At 40.5% G+C, this 25,357-nt stretch overlaps 1 protein-coding gene across 1 annotated transcript in view; it reads left to right on the forward strand.

Moving 5' to 3' along the window:
- Nucleotides 1-25,357, forward strand: part of tspan17 (tetraspanin 17) — a 49,955-nt gene that overhangs the window by 14,070 nt on the left and 10,528 nt on the right. Inside the window, exons 2-5 of the mRNA XM_036576922.1 lie at nucleotides 9,561-9,611; nucleotides 19,156-19,302; nucleotides 21,927-22,097; nucleotides 24,154-24,279. Coding sequence (XP_036432815.1) covers nucleotides 9,561-9,611; nucleotides 19,156-19,302; nucleotides 21,927-22,097; nucleotides 24,154-24,279 — 495 coding nt within the window. The remainder of the gene's footprint in view (nucleotides 1-9,560; nucleotides 9,612-19,155; nucleotides 19,303-21,926; nucleotides 22,098-24,153; nucleotides 24,280-25,357) is intronic.

Below are 25,357 nucleotides of genomic sequence, written 5' to 3' on the forward strand. Positions count from 1 at the left end.
ATCCGATCATAATCAGATTTCTGCAGTTATGCGATTATTCAAATGGTTATGTAAACACCATACTACGATCTAGAAATCTGATTAAGAAATCTGATAAAGAGAGCTGGATTTTAGCTCAGTAATCAGATTTCTCAGTGCATGTGAACTCTTACTCTGATTTCTTTTGGATTTCTCAGTCTGCTCATTCACGAGAACTGAGAGACCTGAGAGACCTGAGAGACTGCTCCTGATATAAGCAAGCAGCGTTGCTGCGAGGTGCAGCAAAACACTTTGGGAAGGGCGCTGAAACCAAGCACGAAATGGAGGATTTCAAATAGGATTTAAATATTCTTCATCTTCTAGAAAATGTATTTTCAGATTTTCAGGCAAAGTGGCGCAATATTATATTTTATGTTACGTTTACGCCACGTTTTCTTCTGCAGCTGGTTGCAAAGTAGAAATCTGATTACTGTCGGACTCATGTAAACCCGGTTTTTCCCCATTGTCTGATTACTCAAGTGCATATAAACGTGTTAATTGGATTACTGTCAATCAGATTTTCTGCAGTAATCGGATTATTAAGTGCATGTAAACGAACTCGATTATTCATCATCATCCACCCCATATTCTTCAGTGACAAGCTGAAGTTGGCTATTCGCCAGCTTTTCTTCCGAATTTTTCCGGTCCATCTTAAATGGAGCAGCAGTTACATTGTGGCACCTCAGGCGTCACAATTGCTGGAACGGGAAATTTAGCTAGCTAGCTACTGAGGCATCAGCAAACTAGTGATTTTTAAGCTTGTTATGAAGAAAAGGACCATAATACATTGAAACAACATTAAACCAAGATAATACAGTGGTTATCGTAATTTTTAACAGAGAAAATTCTCACATTAGTGGGTTTCTTTGGTCTCTTGCTCAGCCATCTTGCTGGTTTTTCCTTTTTTCTCATAATACTGTGTTTGGGGAGTTACTCTGAAAAACCCCCGTGTGGAGGGCCATGTAGCCCCAACACTTCGTCCTACCCCTCTATCTCAACAACAATCAGGACACCATACCAAAACGGAGGGATAGGGCTGAGGCCTTGGGGCAAGGGGTGAAATGGGATTGCACTGTGCAGCGATGTCCCAGTCTGATCCCAAGTAGCCAATCTAGGCATATTTTAATGTTTGTTTGTTGTACTGTATTGTATTTATGCCACTGTCATAGAGGTGCCATAAGCAGACATTGTTTACGACCTGCAGCTGTGTACAGTGTGGATCTGTTTTAAAGAAGGAAATGAAAACTTGTAAATCTACAGTGCTGGTGTTAGGACTGCTGTAAGCCTGGGCACATAAAATGTAAGTGAGTGGCTGTCGCGCTTTGAGTCTTATTTTATTTTTTTTCCACTGCTTACCACAAGCAGCTTGGCAGGAGACGTGTGTAAGAATTATGCTCCCGCCGCTCTTTTCACTCGCAAGCCAATTAAAAACGAAAGTACTGCAGAGATGGTCTGCTTTACCGTCCATGCAGCTTCTGGATTTAAACCAGCGTTGGAACATTACTTACTGAGTGCATAGTGGGCTACTGTGTGCATGTTGGAGCAATATGAAATTCGCATATACACAGCACAGAAAATTGTTATTTCATATAAGCAGTCCAGAAGTTACAAAATATATAATTCAGACTATGTAGCACTAGATTTCACTGTTTCACCGCTGATAGCCAAATTATATGGGACATCAGTTCAGTTTTATTCAGTCGATATTAAAACACTTATAAAATGACCACAAAGCGGACGTATGCCAAAGAAGCGTGTCTGTCCAGGTGGTCACATCATGCACATAATACAAATGAAGTCATTTTACTGCAGTACTGTTCAGAGGACTGGCCTGCCTATCCCAAATGATGTGGCTGTCTTACTTATGAAAACGCACAGATCAGATTGGCTCAGTATTGGCTGATGCTCAAAGACTGAAGACATCCGCTGAGACATCCACAGTGTTCAGTAAGCTCTAATAGACTTGCTTATGTGGTTTCTGGCCCTGTGTGACACACTGGTGTCTGTACAAATGGACAAAAGCGTATCACGTTCTGTCAGGCCGAACACAAGGAGGCATGAAACGTTAGCTGACTGTTAATTTTCTTGTAAATATTGGTGAGTAAATATTTTTATTGTCTCTTCGTGTTGATCGTGTGCAACTAGCAAAGCCTGAAGTGGCCAAATTGGTCGGTATCTCGATTCCTAGCATTGTGTATGTACTGGATAACACTGGTTGTGCTGTCAGAATGGTGCACATTGTTGTCTACAGTTACATAGATTCATATGCCAGCTCGGGGCAAAGCGGAGGTTTTTTTGAGAGTGACAAAATAAGCCCGGAAAAGGAGGGCATGCCCACTCCAGCTAAGGGGAAAGGATCTGCCGCAGGTGGAGGAGTTTAAGTGTCTCAGGTTCTTGTTCACGATTGATGGGAAGAGGGATCGTATGATGGGCCGCCGGCTGGGACAGGCGGCAGCCAGACTGTAGTGGTGAAGAGAAATGAGCCACAAAGCAAAGCTCTCTGTTTACCGGCCACCTATAGTCATGAGCTTTGGGTAATAACCAAGAGAATGAGATCATGAATACAATCTGGAGCTCAGAGCTCAGAGTAGAGACCCTGCTCCTCCGCGTTGAGAGGAGCCAGTTGACGTGGTTCAGGCATCTGATCAAAAAGCCCCCTGGACGCCTCATGGTGGGGGTTTACTAGACACGGCCTACTGGGACGAGACCCTGGGGCCGTCCTAGGACCTGCTGGAGGGATTATATCTCCAAGTTGGCCTGGGAACAGCTCGGGGTCCCCACGGAATGAGCTGGAGGAAGTTGCAGGAGGGGACAGGGTCGTCTGGGATTCTCTTTTCTCCCAACTGCTACCATGACCCTCTTTGGACTAAGCGGTTAAAGATGATGATGATGAAAAAATAAGCAAATAAACACCCATTCCGCTAGCATACATGTTAAAATCATAGAAATTAATTTTATTTGTTATACAGCTAACAAATAAACCAGTATTACTAGCACTACCCCCTAGAAGTGCTGGAGCACCAAGTTTCTTGTTTTCAGAAGACCCATGATGCGTCTAAATGAAAGCTTTTTCACATTTATTTGCCTCAGCCCAACATACCCAATTCACATTCTGCTTGTCGCAGCATGAAACAGTTGTGTGAAATCTACCAAAAATACTGCAGTCAGCTTTAATAACTGCAATCATCTCAAATAATTGTGATTGTTTCTAATAAGTGCGATTAGGCGATTATGTGGTAATTGTGACAGACCTCTCTAGTGGCCTTTCCTCTGGTGGGATGGAAATTGACTTATCAGATATTTTAATGAATATAATCAAATTAGCTAGTTTTATCCAAAATATGATTAAAATTAAATCAAAAATATTGTAATTTAGAGGTGAACCGAGGGGCGGCTCCAAAACAGTCTGAAATTAGCATTGTGAAAAGGGTCTAAAGGGCCCTTATCTTCCATTTCTCTTATTTTCTTTTTTTTTTTACCCCCACCTATGATGCTTGGGCAGGTTTATATACCAAATAAACCTCTCTTTATTCCTTAGAATTAAACAGGATTTTTTTTTACTGCAGCCTTAAGACTGTTATATGTAAATGACCCCTGAAATAAATAAATAAATAAATAAATAAATAAGGCTACAATGCAGATTTTCATGATTTGGGCAATTTAATGAAAACAAGCCTGAAGCCTGAATTTTGCTTGTACTTTTGTCAATTTTGAAAACAGTGCACATCGCTGTTTTACTGAACTGTTCCTACAAGAGTACGAGTCAGAAAAGGAGAGGCAGGAGAGGCAGGAGAGACTGAGAGGGACTGAGAGGGACTGAGAGGTACTGAGAGAGATAGAGGGCTCTGATAAGGCTCGAAGAGAGTGATGTGGTGGAGGAGTGCGTTGGCTGTGCAGAGCAGGTAGCAGGGTGTGAGTGAGCGGTGTCCCGCTGTAATCCGCTGGGATTAGTCATAGCTGGAGGGGAATAGGATTATAGGATTAAAGCTGCTGATACCTGACCTCTGACCTTCACCTCACTGCGCTCACATTCTGCTCACGCTGCTCCGCCACACACAGACTGCAGATCAACGCAGGGAATCAACACAAAGCTTGGTGGAAATAAACATGAAAATCTGCATGAAAATCCTGCATTTTTTACTGCATTTTGTATTTTCCCCTGAGGCGGTTTATTATGTTCGAGTGGATAATGCATGCTGGGTGCTGTAGTGAGAGAACACTGATGGAGAAAAATTAAAAAAGGACACAAACTACTAATTCTGTCAAATTGATGAGGCTGAGGGATGCAGTGTAGTGTCAGCGTCTTGAATGCTGTGTCAGCCTCTCGGGCACAGTTTTAGAATGGTTTAAATCATGTTTAGGCTACAGGCAGTTCGGTTTCACTTGGAAATCGTTCATCAAAAAAGATTTGGCATTTCCTGTGGAGTTCCTCAGGGTTCAGTCTTGGGGCCTTTGCTTTTCTCTTTGTATATGCTACCTGTGATGTCATTAGGAATATAATAGCACAATATAAACTTTCATAGCTATGCTGACGACACCCCGCTATACATTTCTATTCCTTCTGAAGATCAAGACTCTGTAGACAGACTGACCAGCTGTGTGTCAGATGTTTCTCAGTGGAAAATTTTCTACAATTAAATCATGAAAAAACTGAAATACTGACCGTTGGTACAGAAACTCAGAGAAAAATGATTTATGAGAAACTTGGTTTATTAGCTTCATAAACCGAACCTGAAATACGAAACCTGGGTGTGATCTTAGACTCTGAGCTCTGTTTTATCCTGCATGTAAACACAATCACTAAAATAGCTTTTTATCATTTGAGAAATATCCCTAAAGTTCAGCCTTTTCTATCTCAGAGTGACGCAGAGAAACTTCTTCATGCATTTGTTACAAGCAGAGTTGATCACTGTAATGATCTTCTTACTGGACGTCCTAAGAAAACAGTACATCCCTTACAACTCGTACAAAGTTATTCCCCCGCATCCTCAGAACGTTAGACACATGTACTGTGGAGAGCGTTCTAACAGGCTCCATCACCTCCTGGTATGGAAGCTGCACTGCCATTGAGCGGAAAGCTCTGCGGAGGGTGGTGCGGACAGCCCAGCACATCACCGGGATCCAGCTCCCAAACCTTTTGGATTTATACACCAGCCGCTGCCTGAGGAAGACCAGGAGGATTCTAAAGGACTCCACCCACCCAAGCCACTGTCTGTTCTCACAGCTGCCGAGCAGGAGGAGATACAGAAGCCTAAAGTCCAGAACCAGCCGGTTCCGAGACAGTTTCTTCCCCCGGGCCATCAGGCTGCTGAACAGCCAGTAGTGCTGGTGTATCTGTCTATAGGCCTGTCACTGCGCCGTTGAGTCGTCATCTCAATGGACAATCTACACCTCATCCACATCTCATTAGACTCACTCTGATACTCTGCACCTTCAGTCTAGCAAATCTGTACTTACACACACAGACTGACATCTTGTACATCTTCTATCCGTATCTTGTATAATCTGGAAGATTTCTATATCAGTGTTCTGTCCCTGAGTACCTGCATCTCATTTATTATCTACCTCAGACTCACTGCACATACGGAAATGTGTACAACAGCACATTTCATAGTTTTATTTCATAACTTATTACTGTACAACTGTACATTGGAATAGTGCAATACTAGTGTATATTGTGTATATGTGTATATTCAGAGTCGGTGTGTGTGTGTGTGTGTGTGTGTGTATATATATATATATATATATATATATATATATATATATATATATATATATATATATATATATATAGTTCTTTTTTCCTATATATATATTCTATATTCTATTCTATAGGGGGGCTACGCACCTAAGATTTTCACTCACTTTCCACCTGTGTAAATGTGATGTGACAATAAACGTGATTTGATTTGATTTGAAACGCAGCAGCGCGCATCCTAACAAAAACAAAAACAGAGAGATCACATCACTGGCTCCCTTCAGTCTGAGAGGAGATGGAGACCCCTGAGCAGAAAGCATTTTGCGTTCTCCACTTCAATAAGAGTGAATCCGTCATAACTGTGTGATGTGATTTTCGTTGGCAGTGAACCTCCAACAGCTCAGAGCGTTCGCCGTTGGTTCCACAACACTGTTATTCTGCTTCTAAACCGTGGAACTCAATCCACCTTTTATTAGACAGTCAAGCTCAGTGCTCACTTTTAAGAAGAATCTAAAAACGTATCTCATTAAAATAGAATTTAATTAAAACTCTACGTCTCGTGGTGTTTATCTTTTAATGTTTTTTTTTCTTCTGATTCTAAATCAATACTTATAACTTCTTTTATAACTGTTTTGTGTCACCTGTCTGTAAAGCACTTTGAGCTGCCACTGGCATGAAAAGTGCTATATAAATAAAAATGATTATTATTATTATTCATGTAAGCGCTGATTCTGATACTAAAACACAGTTTTGGTATCGCCAATAACGATACCATAAAGCATTTTCTGACGTGTGTGCACTACTGAATGTGCCTCTGTATGTATCTTAACTGAAGCAGACCCATCAGCAGTGTGCGAAACCAGTATTTCGTGGGAAGGCAGTGGGTGATGAGGGATTTACCAACTGGGATTTTTTCTGAGGTGTTAGTTTCTTCAGTACGCCACAAATAAGCGCAGCATACACACCAACATTAGTCTCTTTAAGTGATCACCCATCTTGCGCTATAAGCACCAACAGCGGAGGGGCGTTGGGGCATTGGCTCCCTAGAACTAAAGAGGGAGGGGAGAGGGTGGGCAGCACCTCCGCAATCCTGTTGCGAAGCTTGAGAGAAGCCACGGTAGTGAAACTTGTGGGGTTTTTTTTCTCAGTTTTCTCCCCGGTTTAGACGTATCCAATTCCTCCCACTAGTTAGGAGGAATAACACTCCTCCAATCACACAATACCACCAGCGCTAGGAGGGAGAAAGCCAGCACAGAGTTCCTCTGAGACCTGCGAAGCGCCACCACATCTTTTCCAACTGCCACTAACACAACTTAATTGGACGGTTGAACGCGCTTGGAGGAAAGCGCCAACCGCCAGTTCTGTTGCGTCAGCTAACAGACGCCTGCGCTGGCTAGCATCGCGCTGGGTGATGGGGGGAGATGGGGGCCATTCTACCCTCCCAGAGAGAGCGAGGCCAATTGTGCTCTTTTGGACTGATGATAGGGTCGATGCTTAGACGGTTGCGTCTCTCTGGAGCCCCCGAAACTTGTCATGTTTTGTAAGGTTATAAAAATGAAAAGACATTCTGGAGTAACAAGCCACTGTTAGCCTACAAAATAGGTTTTCTTAAGCGCATAAAATGGTTTTATTCAAGAAAAAAAAAGGAAAAATACTGGGTGATTCAGAAAGATTCATATGATTTCAAAGCACTATATTTTTTACAATCGTGAGGCGCCTAGGAACCAATCACATACCAATTGAAAGAGGGGGGTCATAGAGTTTCTGACTGTCGCTAGAAGATGGCTCCCTTCAGTCTGAGAGGAGATGGAGACCCCTGAGCAGAAAGCGTTCTGCATTCTCCACTTCAAAAAGAGTGAATCCGGCATAACTGTACAACGTGATTTTCGTCAGCAGTGAACCTCCAACAGCTCAGAGCGTTCGGCGTTGGTTCCACAACACTGGATGATCTCCGAAATCGCACTGAAAGAGCCGTGAGTGCAGCGACACCCGACATGCTCAGTCGAGTATGGGATGAGTTTGACTATGGCGTTGATGTTGTCCGTACAGCTGGAGGAGGTTCATACTGAGCACTTGTAAAATGACATAATAAACTTTATGCACTTAAACCATTTACAGTTTACTACATTGTTCTTTAATGATTTGAGTAAAATATTTTAAAAGTATATAAATATCAGGATTTACAAATATCAGTATTTAGGTTAGACACAGTATCGATATCAGCGGATAATTGAGGTCCAGGTATCAGTACTGGAATGGAAAAAGTGGTATCGATGCATCCTTATGTAATATAGAATATTATCTAACACAACAAATAATATATTGAATCCTAGTTTTAAGCCTGAATGCCTCTATTTGCTTTCATTCTTTTTGCCTGTACTGAACTCACACACTGTACATACTCCAAATGTACTTCCTCACAGAGTCGTAAGGCTGAGGTGTGGGGAATATCTCACAGTGATGTGAAACAGCCAGCAGGTTTCTCTGTTCCTCTGTCTGTGATTCATATGACTCGTGACTCATGAGGAGACATGCTTTGCCTGGTTTCAATTAAAGATTTCCAAAAGTGCTTTCAGAATTAACATAACTATACCAAATTTGCATGATGGGAAACAACGTTACTGGCTAGCATCAGCATCAAACAGTTCCTTCTTTATCAAAATGACGATAATTTACATTTCTGAGCGAGATGTACTCGATGGATTTGTGAAGTTTATGATCTTGCCTTCTAAAAAGTTATTCTGGAGTTTTATTTAAAGCCTTGATGTCATATAGTCCTGCATTGCCATTAGACATGCCACCTTTTCCCCAACCAGCTGGCCAAGTGGACTGAAAGTTTACCGTCCTGAGAGAGTAAAGACTGCCCTGAACTCATTTTTGCTAATATTAATTAAAACGTCTGTTTACATCCTGTACATGTGTGATTTAGCACTCCTGATAAGCAAGTGGCCTTTTTCGTTCATACACCCGAGATGACAGAGAAATATTAAAATCTTTTTAAAATCTACAGACTGATTTCTGTAAATGGCAGTGTTTTGGTTTTGCCTGCTTTGTTAGGGTAACATACCAACTACAGAACATCTCCAGTGTGGATGGCTCAAAATTGATCCACAGAAATTATATGCATAAATAAAGGTTTTGCTGGCATTTTGAACAACTGCTCACTCTACAAACAGTTACCGAGAAGCAGCACGATTGGCTTGACTGAACACAGCCGTGTTAAACTGTTTTTCCCATGGCAAGGGCGTGTTTGGAATTGAAAGTGAATGAAGACAGTATAAGGTGTGCAGTTGACTGGGTTGGGTGTCCCCAAAACACGTCAAAATGGCAGCTTGCCCAACTGTGTGGTTTTCAACACTGCTTGTATGAAGTGTTATAGCGTGAGCATGTATTGTGTGAGCGTGTATGCAGAATTAGCAGTTTACGAGCTCCAGGTATTCAGACAGTTAATGCTGAATCCTGCATTTGTTTCATGGTGGTCTGTAAAAGCATTGCTTTTTATATCGCCTTGCTCTGTACATCATGTGAAAAGAACGGTTTCTGGTTGGTCACTTTTACATATTAGTCAAATGTCCCCTTTCCGGTCAAAGCAGGCAGCTCATGGCCAAGCTTCGAGGTGGGCAGTATAGCGATATTTAATTATTATTGAGGTATTGTGAAGTGATGAATGTTGTTTTCATGTTATATAATATTATAGTTTTATTGTTTATAATAAGAAGAATAAGAATAAGAATATTTACACACATAACTGCATATCATTGCCTCCCTGTGAATCATTTTTTTCGACGAGAGTGAATGGTGTAAGTGCTGTGATCTGACGGTGTGGGTTTGTGTTGTGTTTCAGTTGCTGGGAGCGGCGTTCCTGGGCATTGGACTCTGGGCATGGGCTGAAAAGGCAAGTAGACAACACAAAGACACAGACTGACAGAATGATTCATGACATGCTTCAGATTCCTCATCTTCTTATTTGGGTTGTTACTTTAGCAACAGTGTCCCTTCTTCACACTGCAGGCTACGCTTCAGAAAATTGACTGAAGTGAATGAACGAAAAAAAACAATCACCTTTTCCTGATGGCGGATTTAATTTCTCCAGATTCTCTGAATCTTTTAATGATATTCTGTACCGTAGATGATGAAAAGCAAAAGTTCTTTGCTATTTTATGTTGAGAAACGTTATTCTTGAATTGTTGAACTATTTTCCCGCACAGTCTTTTAGAGTGTTGAACCCCTCCTCATCTTTACTTCTGAAAGACTCAGCCTCTCTGGGATGTCCTTTTATACCCAATCATGTTACTGGCCTGTTGCCAATCAACCACCAGGTGGTTTTTTAGCATTACACAAATTTACCAGCTTTTTGTTGCCCCCGTCCCAACTTTATTGGAATGTGTTGTTGGCATCAAATTCAAAATGGGCATAAATTTTTCAATAAACAATACAATTTCTCAGTTTCAGCATTTGACATGTTGTCTTTGTACTATTTTCAATGAAATATAGGGTTTAAATGATTTGCACATCACTGCATTTTGTTTTTATTTACATTTTGCACAGCGTCCCAACTTTATTGGAGATGGGGTTGTACTTAAGTTGGAATAAAGGTATCATCCCATAAAAATTGCACATGCAACTGAGTAAAAAGAGTAATTAGTTACTGTCCATCTCTGGGAGGTACTCTAAACATCTATATGGGGTTAATTAAATGCATTAAACTGTCTTCTTGAATCTGTCCTTTTATGTTTTGACGTGCATTTACAGATAGATGACCACCATACATGTGTTTTCCTTTTGTTTTACTGGGCCGACGTAAAGCTTGTGAACGATTTGTTCTGTTGGTCGTTCAATATAATGGTTGAGAAGTGATGGCGTGTCCATTCATGCTCCATCATTGTGACAAAGCAGTCAACAGAAGTCCTGTGGTCAGAAACTGACCGATGATGAATGGTGTAGAGGGCGTCTGATGAATTGCATCAACAGATGAGCCACAGTCTGCACCACATAGTGGACCTGAGAGTTTTTTCTGATAAAATAGCCCGTGAGAAGAAGCACAAGGTACAGTTATGTCTGTAAATATTTAGATGTCGAGTGAGTTGTTATTGTAGGTGTTTACCACAGCGTCCTGGAGCTGATGAAATAGTGACTCTGAGCTCAAACTGCAAACTTTCAGGATTAATTTGAGAGCGTTTACATCCGACTAGGGTGAAACGTGTAGAAACTACAACCATTTTCAAACAAACCCTCGATTTTTAGGACTCAAATGGAATTGTGCAGGTGGCTGATCAGCTGTTCCGTGGCCAGGTGTGTGGTATTCCCCCATTATCTGATTTACAAGCAAGCAGATCAAAGATCCAAGGGAATTTCAAGTGTGACATTTCCTTTTGGAATCACTTGCTGTTAACTCTCAATGTAAAGTCCAAGGAGTTTCTCTGCCGGAGAAGCAAGCCGTCATTTGGCTAAATAAATCCAAACAAACCCATTAAAGAGAGAGAGCAAAAACATTAGGTGTGACCGAATTAGCTATTTGATACATTCTTAAAAGAAAAAACTCCCTGCTGAGCTCTGAACCCATAAAAAGGCAGAGTAGACCATGGAAAACAACTGTGGTGGATGACGGAAGAACCTCCCTGGTGAGGTAAAACCCTTTCACAACAGTCGGCCAGAACAAGTACCCCCTCCAGGAGGTGGGTGATCTGTGTCAGTGTCAACAATAAAGAGAAGACTTCACCAGAGTAAATACAGAGGGTTTACCGCAAGATGTAAACCATTGGTATGTCTTAAAAACAGGAAGACCAGATTTGCCAAAAGGCATCTAAAAAGGCCTGTACAGCTCTGGAACACCATCGCATGGACAGATGAGGCAAAGATTAACTTTTACCAGAGCGACTGTAAGAGATGAGTGTGGAGAACAAAGGAGCTGCTTGTGATCCAAGCATTTATCTGGAGGTAAAGTTATGGCGTGAGCATGCATCACTGCTAGGGAGCTGGTTACCTAGTATTTATTGATGATTTGACCCAATTCTTAAAAGTGTAGGCCAGAGCTGGGAACAAGTCACAAAGTTGCAAGTAACAAATAAGTCTCAAGTCCCAAGTCAAGATAGTCGAGTCTCGATTCAAGTCCAGAGTCAGTAAAGGCAAGTCTCAAGTCGAGTCCTGAGTCAATAGTCCTGATCTTTGAGTTCTGAACAAGTCAGTCTGCATTCTTCAGCTAATTTAAGGCTATAACACTGAATAATGGTAACAGTACTATAGCCTTTAATGATGTCAGCAGTGTATGGTTTTTATTCATTTATTATTATTCTTTTTATTTATTTATTTATTTATTTATTTATTCACACTTCCAACTAAAATATAGAATCCATGGTACACAGATAACCACGACAGGCATGCTGTATACACAAAGAATAGTGCCACTACAAATGAAAAGAATTCAAATCAGTCAAATAGAGAGAGCTTTAAGTGCTGAGCGACGGCGCATTGATGCTGTTGAAGCGTCGCTTGTTTCCAGCTTATGGAGGCGAACTGGTCTTCCGAAAAAAAAGTAAGCCAATAAGCACAGTAACATTCGACAACGTTGCTGTTTGTTCAATTTATGGCCGGAAACAAATTTATTCGCATTCTCTGTACTGTGTAGAGTCCTGTCCACAGTCAGACTCTCTACGTTTCGTCCACTTTGAGTGTCGAGTCTTTCCGAGTCTTGACAATCAAGTCTGAGTCAGAGTCCGAGTCACTGGTGTTGAAGTCAAAGTCGAGTTGCAAGTCTTTCTCGATTTTCTTGAGTCGAAAGTCATCAAATTCGTGACTCGAGTCTGACTGGAGTCCAAGTCATATGACTTGAGTCCACACCTCTGGTATAGGCCTATATTATCTACTTAGATTCAGCCAAATGCTTGCGCTCCACAATGAACAATAACCTAAAGTGTACTGCGAAAGCAGCCCAAAGCGTTTTTTTAGGACAAAGAAGTGAAATGTTCTGTAATGGCCGAGTCAGTCAGTCGTCCACTCGGGCATGCATTTCACGTACCCAAGGTGAAACTGAAGGTAAAACACCCCAAAGAACTAGCAGTAGCTGCAGGAAAGGCCTGGCAGAGCATCACCAGGGAAGAAACCCAGTGTCTGGTGATGTCTGCGGGTTCCAGACTGCAAAGGATTTGTAACCAAGCACAAAAATGAGCATTTATAATTCTATAACTTTGTCCTGTTACGACTGAGCGCCTCGAACTGGGACCCTATGTAAGAAAATGGTTGTAATTTTTACGCCAGTGGCCTGATTTGGATGTAAATACCCTCAAATGAGAGATGAAAGTCTCCACTTTGGACTCATTGTTTAATTTCAACTCCAATATGCTGTGGGTTTATATCCCCTAATGAAGATGTTGTTCAGGAGTGCTTTAATATCCAAAACCTGACCCAACAATGAGTAACATTTCATCGTGCTTCCTTCGAGAACTTGAATTTGAATGAGTTTCAGTCGTGTTATTAGGTTTTTGGAAGCTGCTGACACTGGTAGTCTAGCAGTGCCAGAAATTGGGAGCTTGTTTGTGCAGCATGACATGATGCAATAGCTTGTAGTTCGATGCCAACTTTGAGATGCAGTTGGACAAAAGCTACCATGAAGCTCCTACCAGGAGCGCATTGTGGAATGTCATATAGTGATGTGAAACAGCACATCCGTCACCCATGTAACCCAAGTGTGAGGTGTAGCCTGGCGCATAATATGGGCCTTATTGACCCACCACTGGTATATCGGTACCTGCAGTAGTTCCACCAATAATGTTTTTTTTGTTTGTTTGTTTGTCTTTAATGGCTGTGACATCACCTGGATTTGAGGTCATGGCCTCCTGACAATAGGACCAAACCTTAGACAGCTGCAGCCGGAGCTTAATTAGTGACTATTTATGATGCAATGAGTCACTGACGTGAAAAATCATTCACATCCGAGGTTCAAGTGGTTTCACGTTCATATATGTCAGTCTTTACTCAGACTAACAAGCTTAGAGTCGCCATTTGTTTACTTTTAATACAGCAATACAGTCTGAACTGCTAAATGTAAACACGAAACACAATCATGGGGAAAAATAAACAGGCATAAAAATTAAATGCATCTAACCTGCGACATGGAGAACTGGATTTTTCTTGCTTTTTTGTAATAAATGAATTTGATGTATAGATGTTTTAAAATGTACCATTCACTCTGCAGACAATACAGTCCATATATGGAAACTGGGCTGTAAAAACAGCCTGTTTTGAATTCATTGTTCCTGTAATGTCATAAGAAACCGACTCATTAGCATATGCCCACCTATTCAACTTACAGCAGTTTAGCCCCGCCCATTCGTGCTGAAGTTATAAGGAGTGTTTTAGCCCAGACTGCTTTTGACTGAGGCACAACACAGGACAGCTACTTAAAACAGAGCACGTTGACATGATTTAGACGTAAAAGCACAGGAACAAAAACAGCCTGGTTAACTTCTAGAGTGTGATGGTCATGCAAAAAAATGAATTATGACTGTGTTAAATATATAAAACCACACAAACATCATAAGTGGGTCTCAAGGAGCAAAAGAAAAGAAATGAAAAATGTAGGTTATGGGCTCTTTAACCTTTAGCACGAGAATAGAGTGTTATAACAATAAGAGCAGCCGCCAAAGAGATATTAGCGCTAATTGACAGAAACCGACAAAACGGCCAAGAATTCTGATTAAAGTGCTGCCCTGGCACTACAATCGCAATATTGTATTACCTAAGACCACATTTCTGCTGTTTCAGTTTTGAAAGAAAAATGATTTTTGAGAACTGATAGCCGTCTGGGAGTTCACACAACTGAAAAGCTAACATTTTTGGCTTTTTAGTTCATGTCTCTGGTCATGTAAAGCATGATTCATCAAATCACATCATTAAAAGAGGCCAAATTCTTCTGTTCTTGTAATCTTTAATAGAAGTGTAATGACTTCTTTACCTCTAAAAGGTTGTGATTTTTAATTACGTCATCAAGCCTCAGCTAAAGCACCTTGAGAGAAATGGGACGTAGCATTCCTAATATTTTTCATATTTCTCGGTGCAGATGCTGATCCGTGCATGTACACTGTTAGAAATAAAGATTCTGAGCAGGTACATTTCTCGTTCATCAAGATACAAACAATGTAAATGTTTATTCAAAGGTACAACAGCAGTTTTAAGGTCCAACTGTGAACCTTAAATATTTTTTTCCCAGGTGAAAAGTTTGTATTTGTACCTTTTCATAACTGAATGTTTTAAAACAGAACAGTAAAATAAAAGCCTGGAGACGAGACGGGGTGTGTGGAGTCAATACAGCTTAGAACATATCATTTAAATGGATTATGGTTCAGTTATGTTCCCTGACTAAAGGTACTGAGATGTACCCTTGAGGGTACCACCCCAGGGACAAGAGGGGTCCTGGTTAGTACATTTATTTCTGTAAAATAGGACAGAATCCATCTGTATTAGCATTACAGCATTGTAATGTATGTCTATGGGGTTCTGTAGTGAGTAAAATGCAGATTTTTTTTACCACAGTAACCCAGCGCCACCTAAATGTCCTGCTCCTAATATCTATGTGCGCAGTCAAATCTAAATACCTGTCTGATGCGGATAAAATTTTTTGAACAATTTTCTGCTGATATTGCTGTAATTCTGAAGCCGTCGTGTGTCCCATTGTGTCCCAAAAGTGTTTTGTTTGTATAGATTTATAATCTTTATAATTTTAGTTCTTGATTAGATACAGTAAATGTTTTCACAGTGCAAAGCATGAAAGCTTTTTTTTATCTTTCTGAGAAAATGCACAGTCATATGTAGAAGTTTGTGTGCTCCTGGTCAAATTACATGTTTTTGTGTGTGAATTTAACATGTTGGAAAGAACAAGCATAGTGTGACCTGTAAAAAAAGTAAAGGCACAGTTTATATTTGGTGCTTTTCCAATCTATTAAACTATATTAAAGGAAAGTAATTGTGCACTAAAAATTGCCACGTTTGTTCTCTGAGGATGTGTTAACTTATTTTCACTTAGAAAATCAACACATTCCTTGACCAGGGGTGTTTAAACTTTTGCGTACTATTGTATTTGGACTTTTTGCAGTGCAGACCTCCACAGTATTCTTCAAATATTAACATTAAGTCCAGCATTAAAAAGTTTACTGTTAGCAATGTAAAGCTGATAAAGTCCCAGTGACACTAACGAAGGCCTGCACTTGCCTTCTGAATGCCAGTTTAAACGTTTTCCTCGTCATATTTCAGTCACTCTGACCTCCTTAGAACATGACAGCAGTCGAGTGTTGTCTTTTTAAATCCCTCATTGTGGCTTTTCTGCTCTGATACCAGGAAACGGGGGGCCATATGGGTTTCATTATTCATTTATTGTGGTAGCAGTTTTTCTCTCTCGGTTACGGCACGTCTCTGTGTTCAGAACATAGTGTCCGCCTCAGCGAGATGGATGGCTGAACTGCTGAGATTTCTTTATGACTGAGGGAATTTCTCTCTGAAAGGTCAGCCATGCTGCAGCGTACTCATGCGTGAACGCCGGATGTAATTGGCTCACATTTAAACTGACTTAATGACTTCAGAGCGGTTAATTGACTTATTAATAAGCTGGGAGTGGGTCCAGCTCTGTTCATATAAAGCATGTAGACAGCATGTCAATGGCGGGTATTGATGAGAACTCCACTAGGACTCTCTGATAGCACCATGTGAATAAGTAATGATTTGGCTGGAATTCTTGATTTGCTAATTGTTAATCATTACCAGTTCATTAATATTTAATAAACTGATTTTCGATTTGCTAATTGTTAATCGTTACTTCATTAATATTTGAGAAATTGGTTCTGATTTTCAATTTGCTAATTGTTGGTCATTACCAGTTCATTAATATTAAATAAACTGTTTACGTTTTTTTAATCTGCTAATTGTTAATTATTGCATTACTAATGATTAGTGAGGCCGTAGGTGAAATACCACAGTCAAGTTCGAATAGTCGTAATCGTGTTTCATAGATCAGGCTAATGATAGTGATATTCAGGTTTCCTATGTTTGCTGCGAGATATGAGTTTAAAAGTAAACTTTGGTGAAAAAGCTTATTTTCAGCATTGCCCACGGGAGCGGGCGGGAAACCAGCCCACTGCAGGCGGGAGTGGGCCAAAGCATGGATGAAGAGAAATCCTGCAAATTAATGGATAACCGAAATAAAGTCCAACAATCACAGAATCGTATATATAAATAATATAAAAGGATAACAGTAAAACAATTAAAATGAATAAAGTCTTTCAGAGTTGCAAAGCAGCCGGTCACATAAACAACACTAGGCAATGGAAAGGTGAAGGGGATGGGTTCTATCTATCTATCTATCTATCTATATGTATATCTATCTATTTATGGCATCAGTTTACACCCCCCTTAGCTCATGCCCTGGCCTTACTTCACCCCACCATATGCATGCAGCATTGTCTGAGAAAGAGGATGTTAAAACCCTCTTCATATTGGACCCAGCAGACCTCCAAACTACAATCTGTGAGGCTGTGACGGTGCAGCATTGGTAAAGACATGGGAAATACAACTGTTTACTTTTTTATAAACTCCAGTTTTACAAACTCTTTTTTTTCATGTACTTTCCTTTGACTCTCCTCTTGCTTACGCAAGTGTATTATCTCTCATATAATCCTCAGAGAGCTCTCCCTTGATGGTAATTACACTGTATTCATGCTGGATAAGTGCTCTTTTGCTTATTAAACATGTCCTAAGCAGGAGAACATTTTGGACTTTTGGAACTCCTGGTTTAAATCTATAATTGTTTTTGAATGCTGGTTTTGTCTGAGACTTTTGTTGAGGTGTCTAAGGCTAATACAAAAATGAGCGTGTGAGTGTCTCCTCCCTGAGTAAATAAAACACTGTTTATGTTTTTGAAAATTGGCCAAAGTCTCTACCTGGAAAAAGGATTAATGTGGAGTTGGAGTACAGGTTTGATGGCAAAGCTCAAATGTTTTTGTTTCTGGTAAAGATGGTACAGTGCCACATTTTCTTCTCCACTACAGATACTGATGCATGAACCTTGAATAAGGGCTGATACTGAGCCAGTATTTTGGTTTTAAAGACAACTAAGCTTTAAATGGCCTGTAAATGTCTCTTGCATTTTGGATTTTATCTTGAGGTCCAATTATGATGTTTGTGTGGGTTATGTTTATACCAAAAGTGGTCATAATTCATTTTTATATGACCGTTTCCCAGCTTCTCTCTATCCCTTAGAATTAAACATGCTTGTTTTGTTGCTGTGCCTTTTGGACTAATAGATGTAAATGAGCTCTGTTTTAATTGGCTGCCCCTGTGTTGTGTATTACATACCAGGGTGTATTATTTATTAACTGCAGGGACTTCAGTGCAAACTAATGGAGCTGTTCTTAGGTTGTAGAAGTGTGTAATGAAGCTTTGGGCCTGCTGGTGGGCCCATGGATTTGTAAGGGGTTAATTCAGAAAGCAGTCCAGGCTGAAACACTCTACAACCTATAACAGTGTGAGTGGGCGGAGCTAAACCTCTGCAGGCTGAATAAGTGGATATTTGGGAATACTTTGGTTTTCAGGACATCATGAAGACACTGACTTCAAAATGGGCTGTTTTTGTGGCTTTGTTTCCACATATGGACTGTATGGTCTGAGGAGTGAATGGCGTGTTTAACCATGAAACTTTAACCATGTTTACATGCTGCATCAAACTCTTTTGTTTTGAAACGGAAAGTCATCATGTGGGTCTTTTAAAATGAGCTGTTTCAGGCTAGATTTGTTACAGGACTGCACCAGATTCATTCTTTTCCACTGATATCAGCCCATTTTGCACTGGTCTTCATTTTGTCCTGGGACTGTAGAGTCAATCTCAAAATCACTGTGTTTATTCTGATGTTTTTTGGAACTGATTTGGTGAGAAGTTTGAGGTTGTCATTCACAGTTAGAGGTCTAAAAATGTATTATTGCATCATGAGCTGAAGGTGCTTTCTGATCTGCACTAGTTTTGGCATGTTATAATCTATTATACGTCTAATTATACTAATGTTCAGTAAAGTTTGTGGTCATTTTGTTGCCTGAAATAAAAATTTCAAGCTATTTCCAGACACAAAAAAGGCTTGCTGGATTGTTTTTCTTGTTTATATTCCACTACTGTGGAAACAGCTATTCCAGTCACGTGTATATTCAGTGTATTTAAAACACAGATTTTCAACTGTAAAATTAAAAAGAAGAATGTTTTTCCATTGTTTTTGTCTTTGTTTCCTCACTGTGAAAATAAGTCTTTCAGTCACATTTGTGTATTCATGATTATTGTTTTTAAAAAAATAATTGTGAATCGCACTAAAAGATTTGAATCCTGGTAAAGTTTTCCCAAAGAACCGAAAGTGCGTCTTGAGTTCAGAGATTTGCAGCCGTTCTCACAGCGTGCTCTGTTTGTTCTGCAGGGAGTGCTGTCCAACATCTCGTCCATCACAGACCTGGGGGGTTTCGACCCTGTGTGGCTCTTCATCGTCGTGGGAGGGGTGATGTTCATCCTGGGCTTCGCCGGCTGCATCGGGGCGCTCCGTGAAAACACATTCCTGCTCAAATTCGTGAGTTTCCCTGCTGCACTGCCCATCTGTCTGTGCTTCCTCCAGATGTTTGGCCCTTTTTCCGCTGCTCACTCATTTCAGGGTTCACTCATTTCCACATGTGGAAATGATGAGTTTAATCAGTCGTTTGAACAGAACAAACCCACAGTGAAGTCTAAGTGTTGTGGAACAGTGTGATGCAGTGTGGAGACTGTAGTGTTATTCAGACGGGATCAGTTTTCCATGGAGAGGTGGGGGAGTGCCAGTTTACCACAGGACATCTCAAATGTTTGTGACCAGTTCACACGGGATAAGAAATCTCAGTATAAATGGCTACTCACTTTACACTGCCTTCTCTTAAGAAACAAGCAGAAAACATGTAAAATCATTTCAATTTAGCCATTATTCAGTTTACCTTAACCATTTGGTCTGCTGTCTGAAGTGAAGGCACTGAATCAGTGGCATTTTTATGTGCTCGGGAGGTCAGAGCCAGCAGTACCTATCGGCTTGATTTTGACCACAGAGAGCACAAATGAGCACTTTATCGAGTGCCTTTATGTTTAAAAAAATAGTCCACATTCTCCACAGAATATGAGGGCATTTATAACATGTTTTCACCTAGGATTCATATAATCTGGCTTATTTCTATTCTTTAGAAGATAAAAGGTGCCGGAATCTTTACTGACATGTCGCATTTGGGCTGGAGTAAAATCAGTAAGAAATGCCAGTAAAAATAAAATTACCCTACCTCCTCATGTAAAACTACAGTAGGATAATAGGACTTATATTTGTAAAGACCCCATCTTATGGAGACACATTTCTTAAATGATTATATATCATGGATGTAATAAATAAATAAATATATTTAGAAATGTTATATATTTAGAAATTTTACATTTATTTAGGTATTTAGAAATTTAGAAATATATACATATTTTTGCATTTTTTTTTTTTGAAAGGAAAAACTAAATTTTTGTATGGACATAAGTACTCAGACAATTTGCTGTGACACTTGAAATTTAGCTCTGGGGGCCTCCCGATTTCTCTTGATCATCTTTGAGATGTTTCTACACCTTGATCAGAGTCCACCTGTGGTGAAATTCCGTTGATTGGACATGATTTGGAAAGACACACACCTGTCTGTATAAGGTCTCAGAGCTGACAATGCATATCAGAGCAAAAACCAAGCCATGAGGAGGAAAGAACTGCCCATAGAGCTCAGAGACAGGATTTTGTGGATGCACGGATCTGGAAAAACATTCTGCTGCACTGAAAGTTCCCAGGAGCGCAGTGGCCTCCATAATTCCTAAAGGAAAGAAGTTTGGAACAACCAGTGCTGGCTGCCCCGCCAAACTAAGTAATCAGAGGAGAAGGGCCTTGGTAAGAGAGGTGAACAAGAACTCAAAAGCCACTCTGGCTGATCTCCAAAGATCCTGTGTGCAGATGGGAGAAGCATCCAGAAGGACAACACTCACTGCAGCACTCCACAAATCTGGGCTTTATGGCAGAGTGGCCAGACAGAAGCCCCTACCCAGTAAATGACACATGAAAGCCTGCCTGGAGGTTGCAAAAAAGCACCTAAAGGACTTTCAGACTGTGAGAAACAAGATTCTCTGGTCTGATGAAACCAAGATTGAACTTTTTGGCCTCAGATCTAATCGTCATGTCTGAAGGAAACCAGGCACTGCTTATCACCTGCCCAATACCATCCCTACAGTGAAGCATGGTGGTGGCGGCGTTATACTGTGTGGTTGTTTTTCAGCAGCTGGGACAGGGAGACTGGTCAGGGCTGAGGGAAAGCTAAATGGAGCAAAGTACAGAGATATTCTTAATGAAAACCTGATCCAGAGCACTCAGGACCTCAGATTTGTCTTTCCAACAAGACAATGACCCTAAGCACACAGCCAAGACAACACAGGAGTGGCTTAGGGACAACTGTGTGAATGTCCTTGAGTGGTCCAGCCAGAGACCTGACTTGAACCCAATTCAACATCTCTGGAGAGACCTGAAAATGGCTGTCCACCGACGATCCCCATCCTACCTGACAGAGCTTGAGAGGATCTGCAGAGAAGAATGGCAGAAAATCCCCAAATCCAGGTGTGCAAACTTTGTGGCATCATACCCAGGAAGACAGGAGGCTGCAATCACTGCCAAAGGTGCTTCAACAAAGAACTAAGTAAGGGGTCTGAATACTTATGTCAGTGCAAATTCGGTTTTCACTTTGTCATTATGGGGTATTGAGTGCAGAATGATGGGGATTAGATTATTTTCTCTTATGTCTTTTTTTACTTTAAAATTTCCAGTTACATTTTGCTTTTGTCAATATTTCATGATAAACTGACCAACAGAAATGAGTTACTCTTTACTTGGAACAATCTTGTACAAAACATATTTTATATTTTTTGTTTAACTCTGCCAGTCCTAACAGTGAAACAGAGCTAATAAGGACTACTCAGCACTGTTGTATTTGCATAGTGCTCTCTGGCTCCTGCTCAGTTTATTTATTTATAGCAGTTTTAGCATTTTTCCTGTTATGGACCCATCCCTCAGGAAAATTCTCAGGGTCCATCTGTTTTGCACGTGTCCAGCTTTACGGATAAACATGCTGTTATTGTTTTATTTATGCTGTCGTTCTCTTTCTCCAGTTCTCAGTCTTTTTAGGGCTCATCTTTTTCCTGGAGCTGACTGCTGGAATCCTGGCCTTCGTGTTTAAGGACTGGATCAAGGACCAGCTGAACTTCTTCATCAACAACAACGTTAAAGCGTACCGGGACGACATCGACCTGCAGAACCTCATTGATTTTGCCCAAGAATATGTGAGTCTTTACGTGTGCCCTCTGTGTACCATATCATGGGTACCAGCACAAAAGGAGTGCACAAACCTTCCAGTTCTTGGATGCAAGCTTAGAAAATGGATAAAGCCTGTAGTAACCAAACATGTATAACTGGGAATGTGAGCACAGTGATATTACAGGTAAAAATCAGAGTAGGCATGCAACTAAAACTGTAGCTACCTGTGAAAAACTCAACGAAGGTGAACCAGTGGTGTTTTTTTTGTTTAATTAGGCTGTAAAACAGTCAGCTGGTTTAGATAAATCAAATTCATACACAAAACTCATACATCCGGCCTACAGAGACATTTTTCTACCTTTACGCTTTGCAAAAAACTCTGTAACTTCTTTCAAGATCAAAATTTTCTAACTTGTTTCTGCTCCGGTAAGCTGTTCTCTCCTTCTCCTGTGAACTGCCAAACGCCTTTTCTCGTTAACTAATATTGTCGCTGTCCACCCACAGACCGGCAGCACTCCTCTCTGTGTGTGCAAAGTGAAATGCTAACTAGCTAAAGCCTGTTCTCATGTTATCTTCTCACTCTACTCAACAATCTGATGGAAAATCTCAGTTTACCTGCACACTACGAGTAATCCGATACACAATTACACACATGAATAGAGAACCACTTAGTGTAGACGTTACCATGACAGCGAGCATCAGGTCCAGTCAGAGTGAGATGAGCAGCAGTGAGCAGCGCTTGTGTTTCTAATCACTTTAAAATGATGTCAGACTCAGGAAAACGTCCTTCACATGTCCTTATTAAAGAAGGCCGAGAGGAAGACGTCGTGTTCTGAGCCACATAACCTGGACGTCCGTCCCACCGCCGTCTTTTAAAGATCAGAGCATAAACTTCGTCTCCTCTGCAGACCAGTTTCTGCTCCGCCATGTTGACCGTTATAAACTTTCACTATGACGTAACGCACATGATCAGAACGTACTTAAACTCTCCGATTGGGATGTAATCAGATACAGGCGTTTACATGGTTATTATTCTTCTATTTAACAGATTATTTACAGGATTACCCGATCAATCGGATAGAAAATGCATTCCAAATGGCCTCAATCGGACTAGTCTAGGCATATACATGGGCATATTCTATTCCGATTGAGCTATTAGTCGGATAATTATTGGATTGTTAGGCTGTATGTAAACGTGGCTATTGTGTGCCAGTAGTGTTCTGATAAAATGGATGGAAATGGACAGTTTACATTACGTCCAATTACAACTTCGTCACGCATTGTCCTGTTTGTTTCAATGGAGAGCTCTGCTGGATCTGTATAGTGAATGCCTATTGTAAAGACTTCTGTTGTACGCAAATATGTCTTGCTTTCAGCCAATCAGGCTAGAGTAGAGTCCTCATTACAAGTGGCAAACATAAACCGAACCCTTTTTATCTGCAAGCCGTGTCTCAAGGAGGTTTTCGGCAGTGGAGCATTACTTATTAACCTTGAGGGGTTTTTAAAATGTGAAATAATAATATTCTCTATAGATGGGAGATTGTGTGTTATATTACAGTAACATAATATTGTTGTCCAAAATACTGTCTTTCACCCACTGCCTGTCTAGCACTTCAACATCACGCCACACAGTCATGCCAGTGCTCTGGCAGCTCCTTAACACATGAGCTTCTGCTTGCTACTAAATAAAGTCTTGCATTTTTAGGCAAAACCCTGCTTTCACTGACAACTGAGTGATGTGTTAGATCTGTGTGTTTATGTATGCATTTACTTGGGTGGTTTTGTGGGGCTACATTAAGCCCTTAAGCTGTAACGACCCATATTTAACTTACATATTAGTTCCTAATGTTCATAGTTGAATAGTAAGCCAGCAGTTTTAGGGCTTAAAGGTGTTGCTGGTGTAAACATATAACAGTACAGGTACATGGAATAAAGAGTAACCTGCTTAAATGTGTTATCTACACAGCAAAAGATCCAGAACAGAAGCCGGTCCTAAAAGCTTAACTAACTGGCGTAGTGATTGAGGATGATTGCAATGGTAATGGTGATAATAGTGATTTATCTGTGTTCTTTGTGTTTCAGTGGCTGTGCTGCGGTGCTCATGGACCGAACGACTGGAACCAGAACATTTACTTCAACTGCACAGAGCTGAATCCCAGCCGGGAGCGCTGCGGAGTGCCTTTCTCCTGCTGCATCAAAGACCCTGCTGTGAGGAAAAACACTCAGAAAGAAGCTTCACATTAGTGCTAGTGCTGGGCTGAACTGATAAAATTCAGTTTCACATGCTTTGTATTCCAGTTACATCACATTATCAAGATATTAGATGATATTTATTATCCGATGAGTAAACAGGGAACCTTACATAGTGTTATAAACATTAATCAGACAGAAGATAAAGTGAAAACACTATTTATGTTCTTTTAAAACAGTCTGAAGCGTCCAGCAAATGATGTAGATCACAGTTAACTTATGCTGACTTTTCAAGCGATTTCACCGTCACAGACAGATTTCCAATATCTGAATAAAATCATGACAGTCTTGCTAGAGTTGCGTTGAGTTCGCGTCACCTCGATCGTTTAGTGTAAGTTGGTCAGGATGGCCGTCTTAAGTCTTTTTCTCGTCTACGACAAACGAGCGCAAGGAAGAAAATGCATACGAGTGCCTGAAAGCTCTGTAAAAGCAAATCTGCTCCATTTTAAAACAATCATTAACTTAAAAATATAAACTAGATGCTTTAGTATTTACAGTTCACTGAGTGTAACAGTGCAGAGGACCTTTAAGAATGGCATAATTAAAGAAATATATATTTTTTTACTGTCTGTACAGCGGTTTCTTATTTTGTTTGTTTTTTTTATGCTTTAGTTCATAACACCAATCAACAATGCTGAATCGCTGCATGTTTTGTTGATGCGTAAATCTTTATATGAAAAACATTTTGCAGCTTAATTAAAAAAAACATACTGGGTGATGATACACCAGAATATACAATTCTACAGTGAACTAGGCTGAGCATTCCCAGCCAGCGTGTCTTTCCACACTCTCAGAAATAAAGGTTTTAAACTGTCACTGGGGGGGGCTTCTCTCAAGGGTACATCTCAGTACCTTTAGTCAGGGATCATAACTGTACCATAATCCACTGAAATGATATTTTGTGAGGTGTACTGACTCCACACACCCCGTCTCGTCTCCAGGCTTTTATTTTATTGTTCTGTTTTAAAACATTCGGTTAGGAAAATGTACAAATCTGTACTTTTTACCTGGAAAAACTTACTTAAGGTTCACAATC

Source organism: Colossoma macropomum, unplaced genomic scaffold (assembly GCF_904425465.1).
Source record: "Colossoma macropomum unplaced genomic scaffold, Colossoma_macropomum, whole genome shotgun sequence".
NCBI classification, from domain to species: domain Eukaryota; kingdom Metazoa; phylum Chordata; class Actinopteri; order Characiformes; family Serrasalmidae; genus Colossoma; species Colossoma macropomum.